We start from the raw sequence: 10,879 nt of genomic DNA, 5'->3' as shown, positions 1-10,879 counted from the left end.
CTCTCTATGGTCAACCAGCTAGCCCTCGAACCAGAAGGCTAATTTTGGTGATGGTGTGTGGTTGGAATCCCATTTAACCAAATTACATGGCCACTATGTCGCAGCAACATAACTTTGTGACCAAACAATTTTTTTCTTTGTTGTTGTTGTTGTTAATAAACAGCATGGTGAACACAACAGAAAATACATAAACAGATACTGGCAGGGGATCAGAATGCTGACAGGAATCCTTTGGAGTGATGTTTTCATGTTGGTGTGCAGAGCCCCTTTTAACAGCAAACAATCTTACTTTAGTTTCATCAGTCCACTAAACATTTTCCTAAGCAGTCCTGTGGAGAGTCCAGCTGCTCTTTGGCAAACTTCAGGTGCGGTGATGTTTCTTTGGAGAACAGCAGCAGGCAGCAGCTGGACTCCAGTTTAACTAAATCCTGGCTCAAGTTAGCTTTTGTTGATGTCATTAGCCTCAGGGTTCACAGGCTTTTTCCAAACCACCACCATTAAATCTTTGTCAGTCTAAATCTGTATTATTTCATTTAATTTTAACAGCCATTTTACAGCAATTTTCAAGTCTATTAATCAACCCTGAACCTAGACTCAGTTAAAAGTCATTCAAAAACCTTGTTCTTAGTTGTTCACACTCAACCTGGAAAACACTACAGTACACTACTCTGAATTTTATCTGAATTCTCTGAGTTTTTATCAGGTTTAGTCCTTTAATACAGATAAAGTAACCATGGCAGGTGATTTGAATATTAATATGGACACTGATAATGAACTATAGCTCTGTGTTTATCTCATTTATCTGTGTGAATAAACCCACTCACTGATTTAACCACATCCTTCACCTTGTTCTGTCATACTGCTTCAAAATTAAACAATATAACAATGTAATATAATATATAATATAATATAATAATACAATGTATTTAGTCCTACTACATCAGACGAAGGACTTGTTTCTGTACTTGTCTTGTTAGATCTTAGTGCTGCATTTGACACCATTGACCATCACATGCTACCACTGAGACTGGAACATGTCTTTGACAAAGGACCCGCACTAGGCTGGTTTAAGTCTTACCTATCAGCTCGATTTCAGTTTGTATACGTCAATGATGAGTCCTCCATGTACACAAAAGTTAGGCATGGCGTTCCACAAGGTTCAGTGCTTAGACCAATTTCTTTTCACCTTATATATGTTTCCCTTAGGCAACATTATTAGGAAACACTCCATAAACTTCCACTGTTATGCAAAGGACACTCAACTGCTCTTGTAAGTGAAGCCAGAGGAAACCTTTTGGTTAGCTAAACATACCTTAAAGATATAATGATAGGATAACCAATAATTTTCTGCTATTAAACTCAGACAAAACTGAAGTTATTGTATTTGGCCCCAATCTCCTTAGAAAATATTATCTCTTGTTATAGTTACTCTGGATGACATTGCCCTCTAAGGAATCCCTGAGTTATCTTTGATCAGGATATGTACTTTAACTCCCACATAAAATACACTTCAAGGAATTTTTTTTCCTTGAATTTTTTTTAACCTAGGTAACATCTCTTACAGTGGTGCCTTACCTGTTATATTAATTGTTATGAAATTCAAAGTTTCCCTCAACACATCTCACACCACCAAGACCAAAAACCAAATCAGGAAGTCTTAATTTAAAAAAAAAAAAAAAAAAAAAAAATCCTTTCCCTCTTAATTGCTCGGTTGCAGCCTTAAGTTTATTATTTTTTGATCTAAAATACATCAAATTCAATGTATCGAATAACCACTGGAATCAGAAACTTCTACCCACTATGTTTTCTTTTTCTAGGTAGGAAATTAGTAAGCTTTTGGTAAACTTTGTTGAACATTTGGCCCTGACCTCATCAGTGGAAACTTCAGACCACTTTCTGTGCTCTGATGTGTCCGACTTTCTCTTCTTTGCAGACCCTGACCAGCCAGAAGGAGGAAGAAACAACACTGCAAAGTTCTGAAACTCTTCTTTTATTTTGGGTAAGTGTTACTGTTCTACATATCATTTTTCGTTTCTTGCCCTTCACACACAGACAGAGGACAGGAATGAGCTGAGAGATTACAGTCAAGCACCTGAAAAGTTGATAAATTACAGTTTTAGATCAGTGTTTTTTTTTAGTTTAGTTTTTTTTTTTTTTTGAAACAATGTGGGATAAAGTATCAGCCTGCTAGCAGCTCCACAGGTAAGATTGTAGACATAACGAGATCATTAGCAAAGCATGTGTAAGGTTCTGAGGAAAGCTGTAACCTAAACCTCAGGCAATACAATACAGAGGATCAGCTTTGTTAGCCTGCTGGGGTTTCTGCGTTTGCCAGAGGGTGGCAGCAGCAGGACTACCGAGTCATGTTCTAATATCAGCAAGTCATTTATACTGTACAGCAGCTTAAGGCCTAAAAATACATTTCTATCCAAAGTGTTTAAGGGTAAGGTATAAAAAAAACCTCCAATTCCAAATGTCAAAATGTCCCTTTATTTTTGATAAACTGTAAAAACATAGATAGAAGTGAAGCTACTCAGCCTAATGTGAGTCCGCCACAGCTCAAAGGAGAAGTGTTTGTTGAAAAAGTCCCTTTGTCATTTAAACAGAGCTTTGTTTCTTTTCTTTAGGCTTTTAAGGTTCAAACGGTTGAGTCCAAAGCGGGTTTCTCTTTTCTGTTCTGTGCTGCTGAGCATCCGTGTGGGGGCCCTGATCAGGACAATGACAACAGGAGAACACCTGACAAAGGCTCTTTGTTGACTGTAACGAGCTGCCCATGAGCAAGGCATCAGACCTCCAGTGAACGTGTACAGCAGCAGAAGCCTGGCTGTGCAGCTCCTGGTGGTCACCATGGAGATTACAGAGGGAAAAATAAAAGCATGCACACAGAGCAAAGCATCTGTGACTGAAGAGGTTTTGTTTCCTTCCCTCAAACTTTTCTGTTCCCCAGATGAACGTATATTGGTAATAAAAGTTGTTCATGTAAAGAAAGACTTGGGAGCCTGTTGTACCTTGACAAAAGACACCCACTACATAAGAAAACATATCAGGTTGTTTGACGAACACATGTCCATTCTTGGTAAAGGCAAGGGTCAGGCAATAACAGCAACCATGACATGCACCTCCTCATGAATCTCAGTCCAGTATTCCCTCTCTTTTAGCTCTGTTTTTGGTCTCTACCAGCTCCTGATGAAAATATCTGGCTCTTTAGCTGCTCTCTGACTGGGTCTGTCTGCTGTTTGCTGCTGAGCAGGTAGTGGACAGAGGCTTCTTAGGGTTATTCACTGGAAAAAAAGCTTCTGCTACCAGAAAGAAAGCAGGGGGGTGGGGGGGGGGGGGGGGGGTGCTGAGTTGGTGATAATCTCTCTGTGGGATTGTCACTATGAGTGACCCCTTCACATTATACTCTGCCACCTGACCCACTGTTAATATAAAGAATTGATTAGAGCAGCTTTAACTGTTTGATTGTTAGTGATGTGGCTACCCAGCTGAAGCTGCAGCTTGTGGCACTGGCTCTGATCACAGTCACATACAGTGGAATCTTAATAAAGTGGACTCAGGCTGGTGGTTAAAGTGATGAGGGCAGATAATGCCACCGAGGCGGCCTGTACTGGTTTTGAATAAGGGTTGACTGTTACCAGTATAGCTGCTCAACTGGTTGGTTTAGTGTACATCAGACTAACTGCTTTGAACCGGGGAAGGGTACTGAGTAAAAGTTCTGCAAGTCATCAGAACAGAATGATCCAGGAGACATGCTGCTGAATACCTTCCATGACTCAGTCATCAGGTATGCTATCCACACCGCGACCACTGAGCCTCAGCCTGTATCTCATCTAACAACTGGAATCACAACAGCCATGTGTTTTAGTTCTGAGCGCTAAATCACAGCTGCGTTTCAAACACACAGAAGAGACCAACTATGAGATGTGACAGGGCAGAATTCAAGTTAATGACAATAGTATGGGTAGGAAACTTCTCTCTGGATAATCAAAAATAAATAAACATAAAGACTCTGAGGAGCTGTTGGTGGAGTCAAGTCAATACCTTCAGAAGGACCAGACTTTGTGTAGTAATTCTTCATCTTTCCGGCGTGCAACCAAGAAGCTTCCCAGTTTCCCCCACTTCTGAACAAAATGTTAATTACAATGCAAATACACACATCAAGGAGGTTTTTTTTTTTTTTGCATAAGTAGTGACTCGTGATACAGGATGGAGAGGACAGTTGTGGCTGGACGCAGTTAGCTTGATCAGCAGCCGCCTGTCCTGCCAGATGTCACTCAGGTGTGAACAGACTCTACTGTCCTCTCCGTCCTAAAAGCAGACAAACAGGAAAACATGTTTTATTGCACTACGATGTTTAGCGTCACTACGCCTGCGGTTAGTGTGTGAACTGGTATCCTCTCTACACAGAAAGCATGGTGACTGGCCTTTCACGCTGTCATCTGTCTGAAACCATTGGCCAGCACATTGCCCTCAACAGGAATGGAAACAAGCTGATGGATGGTTCACGACAACAGCAACCCTTATCACATCCACTCACCACACCTTCACGCCTCCCCAGTCCCAACTTCACCCCAAGCAAGCAGTGACGATGATGAGAGAGCTGGGAGCCATGAAGGTGAGAAGGGCTCCGGTCAGACCTGTCCGTCAGTCCTGCGGCGTGGTCTCAGCAGAGCCGCTCGGCGCACGTCTCTGCTGTTTCTTCTTGTAGCTGGGCCAGCGACACACAGGGCAGCAGTGTCTGCCTGCTGCCAGCCACACCACAATGCACTGCTGGTGGAAGGCGTGGCCACAGGGCAGACCCATCAGCAGCTCCTCGCTCACAAAGTTCTCCAGACACACCACACACTCGGAGCACTGCAGCATGTCACATGGCCACACTGACCAATCACAGTGGTGCCGGTTAGAGACGGCCTCAGGTGTGGGGCAGCCATCCTCCGGCGGCCTGTCAGCGGATGGTGAGCTTCCGTTCTCGTGACAACAGCAGAGGGGTGATGCAGCAGAAGCGACACACTGACGGCTGCTGCTGTGGTCCACGTTGCTGTCCTGACTGCACCTCAATCTCTTGTGCCTTTTTCTGCAGTGTGGAGGTGTGCAGGGACCTGCAGGAGGGGAAGCCCTCTGCCCCCTGCTCTCCGTTTCTGAATGTGAGCTTTCTGTCTCTTCGTCCAGCTGTCCACCAGAGCTGCTGCTGCTTCCCCTTCGCTGACCCACAGCTCTGAACCTCCAGGTTGGCAGGGCCTTAATGTAGTCCACGTTTACTAACGGGCGCAGCCAGAGATCAGGGAAAGCCAACCGCTCAAATAAGAAGTTGGGATCATCCTCCCAGTCTGAGTGGTCCGATGGGACCTGCTGCAGCGATGTGATTGGGTGGAGCAGATAGGAAGTGTACCAGTCCCACAGACTGGCCAGCCACTCCAGGTTGGTGGTGCTGTCCTCTCGGCTCCTGACGCCGCAGCGCCGTTTCTTCTCGAAGTAGTCCACCAGCAGGCCATGGGCCAGGTAAGTGGACAGGAAGAGAGCCGGGTGGGAGGAGTAGAAGGTCCAGTCAGCTCTCACCAGGCTGGCCAGCGTGGTGGTGTCAGCATAACGAAGGAGCTTCAGACTGTAACCATACAGAGTGTCCAGATAGGGCAGCTGAAGGAGAGCCTGGAGGGAGTGATCAATCAATCCATAATTAGTGATTAGTTATTAGTCTCTCCTCTACAACACTGGACCCAAATGAAAAGTCTTTGTGTTTTATCAGGTCTTACCATTTTGTGATCAGCTTTCCTTTACCGTGCTTCCTGAATCTCATCCTCTTTACTCCAAAGTACAAGTGCTAATACAACATGGAGATTATTACAGCTGACACACAATAACATGCCAGCTCGTTACCTATTCACAGCTGCCTGAACTGACTCTTATCAGCTGCTCTGTGGAGTTTGTCCTGTGCTGACGTTATGGTTTACAGAACGAAGTGCATGTGTCCTTTCGGCCGGACAGATGTGGAGTGGATTTCCTTCCTCATAGAACATTTGAAAAGCTACAGTTTTTAACATTTTGAAACAGCATCCTTCATGTTTACTAGCTTGCAGTCTTCTTCTTTACTGCTTTTGTTTGTGTGCTGCTGCATTATCCAGGTGCATTACTGCCACCTCTGGATCAGAGGTACAGAACCTTTAAGTTAATGTTCAGGTTTCGGTTCAGGGTTTGTTCAAGGAACCTTTCTGGAACAGGCCCAGACCAGAAAAAAAGAACTGGGCTCGTGCCACTGAAACAGCTGCAGGAAAAACTGCTGAAGCCCGGTGTGATGTGTGATCTGTGTGGTGTGGATGATTTCCTACCAGAACAGGAAGCCAGGACACCAGCAGGATGGAGTTGTAGGTTCCCAGAGTTCGTATCAGAACGACGAATCGTTTCACCGTTGCTCCCTGTTCGCGACAATGAAGATGTTAAAAGTTAACTGGACAGTCAATACAGAGCTAGGTGTCTCTATTCTCTCTCTCTCTTTCTCCAGCACTGTGTAGAAAGTGTAAGAAGCGTTCAGATCCTTCACTTTACAGTGTTATAAATTTGACTTCAGTAAATGTACATCAACACTCAAATGTCAAAATGTACTACAAGTATCAAAAGTCAAAGTTTTAATGTTAAAGCTGCTAAAGATGGAGTTATATGTTAGTCTTTATATGTTGTTGGACAGTTCCAGTCATAAAATGTGTCAAATCTTAATCTGCTAAGAAGGACTCCAGCATGCTCCGTGCAGGGACCCCCCCGCCTAGTCCTCTCACTCTGTCTGTTTAATCAGGACACTTCAGGAGCCAACTCTCCCAGAATGCATTTCACACAAACCAGTGTGTCACTTTAGGAAATTTGGATTTTTTTTTTTTTTTTCAGGAGGGAAAGTATTTGTTTCGATTTTTAATAAGTGCTCAGTTGATTCAGTTTAATGGCACAGATGTGGAGGACTGCTCATCATCTCAGCAGCTCCCAGTCTGACTCCTGACGTGACCAGTCCTTTTTTTATCTGCTGGTTATCTGATTATTGGTGCGATTTGGAAGTAGACAGAGGGTTGGGCTTCCCACAGACCAATGTGCCAATCATCAACAAGGAGCCTTGTGTGGTTAGTGCGGCCACAGACCATGATTTGCCCACCACAAGAAGCATGCAGCACAGTGAACGGCACAACACTTTCCTTTTCAAATGAGAGCAAAAGGAAAAACAGTCAGTGACCTGTGTAATGAAGAGGTCCATCCAGGCCAGCAAGTTGATGAGGACCAGACTGAGGACAAACAGGTCATTGACCTCTGGCTGGACTGAACGCAGGAAAGTGTCCATGGCAGCTAGGGAGAGGAACTCCCCCGTACTACGGGGGAGTGGTCAGAGTGAAAATGAGAAGAAGGTGAGCAGAGGAGGAGAGGAGAAGAAGAGGCAGACAATCCAGAGATACAAATCAGTGTTGTGTCTGAATAAACAATAACTATCATTTCCCTGCTCAATCATCACCTGTTGCCATAGCGATAGATGCCCTCGGGCATCTTGAGGATGTACGCGGGGCTATGTGTAACACCGATCTCTGACAGGCTGCTGTCGTTATCCCACCGACGTACGTCCACGAAGATGAACTCGATCCTGCCGGTGAACTTGACGGACAGCGAGGAGAAGAAGGCGGGGGGCTGGGACAGACGGGCGAACAGAAACATTTTGACTGGGTGGGCTGGGTCGGAGCGCCACTCCTCCGCCAGCTGCTCAGAGCGACGCAGGGTTTTGATTCGATGAGCCACATGTGAGGTCATCCAGCGGAAGATGTGTTCGGTTTCAATACGACGGCCGTTGTACTCCTTGAGCATGACTTTACCCTTCGACGCGGAAGTCTGAGGAACGGACATGATGAGCGTGGAGCGCTGCCAGCCGCGCTTGATACACGACCTGGTGGAGACAACGCAGAGGCACCATGTCAGAGTCAGATACACATTATGGGGAAACTGTAAGACCCCTTTTATGCCAGTTCACCACCTTTTCACCGTTACAGCAGTCAACCAATGACAGAAAACACAAAATGAAGCCTACAATTATTTGTTTTTCCATACAGTCTGACCCATTGTCTCATAACCTGTCCATGCCTGGACTCAGATGCTTTTTTTTTTTTCATAAACCCTGAGAGGATGAGCTTCCTAACAGCTGCCTCCTGACAGCCAAACATCCTCACTAATGTTCCTGTCTACAGCACACAAGAACAAGGTCTAGTTCCACTGGACTCAGCAGCATGCTGTCCCCCATTCATTGACCACTCTTTGGTGTCCTCTCATGACAATCACCATGTCCACGATCCTCCTGTCCCTCACAGACTGAGCTCCCAATTCTTAGTTGTAACTCCTCCTTGCCTGCATCATGGAGATTGTAAAGGAACATGTGTGTTGACACTGACCTACTGCAGGTGCCTTTGAGGACCACCCTGCTGCTCACCTGTAGTCATTCGAGCAGTTGAAGGTTCCGGTTCTGATACCGAACTGAGACACTTTTTGCACCATCTTACCCCAGTTGGACTGACTGAGCAGAGCTTCCCGATCCTGGGCAATGACCTGCAGGTACACACACACAATGACATGACAGGGTCAGTAAGGTAATACAACACCAACAGAATGGTCAAAGGCGTCACCCCCCCCCACCCCCCCCCCCCCTTCATCGTGCAGCCCTTAACCCATGTTACTGAACGCTTTTACCTGAACCAGCCAGATCCCATCCTTAGTGTCCTCCACTAATTCATAGAAGTGCATCTCTCCACTGAAGTGTGTGGTGCTGGAGTCTCCTGCCTCCGTCTGCTCCCTCTCTTTCTTGATGGCTGAGTACAGCTCCCCCTGTGTCAGCTCTCCTGTGTGTGTGGGGGGGGAGGGGGGGGGGGGGGGGGGGGGGGGGGGGGGGTTAAGGATTTAATCCACACCTAATCCTTAAAGCAACATCATGCAACTATTTTACCTTTAAATACCAGCTTCACTTGCTACTCTGACTTGTAATACGGAGAATGGCACCCCCCCCCCCCCACCCTCCCCCCCCAAACTGGTTCTAGCAGGTAATTCCAGGCCTTCTTTCCCAGTACACCACTGGACAAGCTTCTAGTATTTACATTTTAACACACATCTGCCGAGTGTCCAGTGAACTGTGAAGGGATGCTTTGTTTCCTGTACACAAACTGTTAGCTATAATGCAGGATATAATGCACTGGCGTCCTGTAAAATTAGCACCTGTGGCTTCAGAGGCAGCTGTTGCCAATACTCAGCAAACGCTACATAGTCTAAACTAAAACATAATGCAAACATTTCTTATTTGATTCCAGTTGTAACATAAACCATCCACACCAACGGTACCGCTCTGTGGGGCTGCAAATGCATTCAGAGGTAGCACATTAATAAATCTAACACATAGATTTCCCCTACATGAGCATGTTTACTGACCTACTTGTTATTCCACCGTCTCTGCAGATTCACACCTGGTATCAGACTGAATCCAGACTATGTGGTGTACAGATCTTTAGCATGATCACTAAACACAGCATCAGTTCATGCTTGGCACTAATCTGACTAACATTGTTTTCTTGATGAATCATTTGATCTGTAAAGTGTCAGAAAATTCTAAAACATGTCTGTGACAGGTTCCTGTTGGCCTAGATTATTCCATCGCATCCTGGCTTATTACCTCTACAAATAAAGCAGTGTCTACCTGTAAACCCTCACAGCAGGTGTCAGGAAGTTGGACGCTTTGACTCCAAAAACTTTGCATTGGTCTCATTTACATTTTTGAGGCCACAGAAGTGAAACCATCTGGGGGGGGTTTTTTTCCACAACAAAAGCAAAGACTGGAAATAAGAGTTCAGATCTGTGTAGCAGAACTTTGTTTTTGTTCCTTCTTAACCTATCCCATGATGCATCTCATGAAGAGCCTGTGACCCACAGGAGGGGTCCTCATCCCCAGGTTGGGCATCACTGATACTAGACAAGCAGTTCAGTTGACACTATTTGGCATTTTTGTCTGAAAAATGATTATTGGTCTGGTGATTGATGAATCACTACCTGATCTGAATTTGAGGTGGGGGGCGGTGCCTGTGGGCCCCTGACCGTTACCTGATTTCTCCACCAGCTCGCTGACGTCCTTCTTCTCAGCCAGTCCGGAGTACCCCAGCCCCCTACATTCCAGGATGGTCTTCAGCTTCTTATAACTGAGAGTGACTGGATCCACCAGCTGAGTGGCGAACACACCGGTCTCATACCAGACCACCGCCTCAAAGATCCTCGCCAGCATGAACAGCACCACGAAGTACAGCAGCAAGAAGAACAGTTTGAGCCACATCTTCCAGCTGGACCAAGGTGGACTGTGCTGGAGCTGGACTGAGCTTGGACAGGAGACACTGTCGGTCTGTCTTGCTACTCACTTACATTAAACGTCTCTTAAGTCCGTCAGGGCGTCATGTCTGTCCGAGTGGTACTGGGGGGGACGTTCCCTGACAGTCTACCTGCGGTCTGCGGTCATGAATCCTGCTGACGGTGACAGCTAGCCACTTTAGCTTAGCATCGCAGGTAGAGGCCCGCTGGTCTGTTAGCCACAACGAACAGGCCTCGCGGAGCTCGAGCGTCAGCTGCACGCGCTGCAGTTTCCCGCCGAAGGTGAGCAGCAGGTGAGCTCCAGGTCTTCTTCGCAGCGTCAGAAAATACGAGAAATGACGATCTGACCTGCTCCGATCAGCTGCTGTACACAGAGGAGCTGACGTCACGTCCGGCTCCACCTCACACATGTAAACAAGCTACAAAGTAAAAGCCTCTTCCTTTTCCAGTCCTTTGCGTGAACTCACGGCTCCAGACCACTGATGCTCCCTCCGCTCGTCCTTTGTCACAGGGAGAACCAAGAGCC

At 46.1% G+C, this 10,879-nt stretch overlaps 1 protein-coding gene across 1 annotated transcript; it reads right to left on the bottom strand.

Annotated features, from left to right (window-relative positions):
• Nucleotides 1-2,159: 2,159 nt before the first annotated feature.
• rnf103 (ring finger protein 103) lies at nt 2,160-10,745 on the bottom strand. Its single transcript, XM_041048248.1, has 7 exons — nt 10,096-10,745; nt 8,701-8,849; nt 8,444-8,559; nt 7,484-7,906; nt 7,211-7,343; nt 6,324-6,410; nt 2,160-5,646 (listed from the first exon to the last, which is right to left on the bottom strand). The coding sequence occupies exons 1-7, from the start codon at nt 10,319-10,321 to the stop codon at nt 4,645-4,647; spliced, it is 2,136 nt and encodes a 711-aa protein (XP_040904182.1). The 5' UTR covers nt 10,322-10,745; the 3' UTR covers nt 2,160-4,644.
• Between the last annotated feature and the right edge of the window lie 134 nt (nt 10,746-10,879).

The sequence above is a fragment of the Toxotes jaculatrix genome, chromosome 10, assembly GCF_017976425.1.
Source record: "Toxotes jaculatrix isolate fToxJac2 chromosome 10, fToxJac2.pri, whole genome shotgun sequence".
Taxonomy (NCBI): domain Eukaryota; kingdom Metazoa; phylum Chordata; class Actinopteri; family Toxotidae; genus Toxotes; species Toxotes jaculatrix.
The sequence above is the reverse complement of the archived record's forward strand: the minus strand, read 5'-3'. Positions and strand labels throughout refer to the sequence as shown.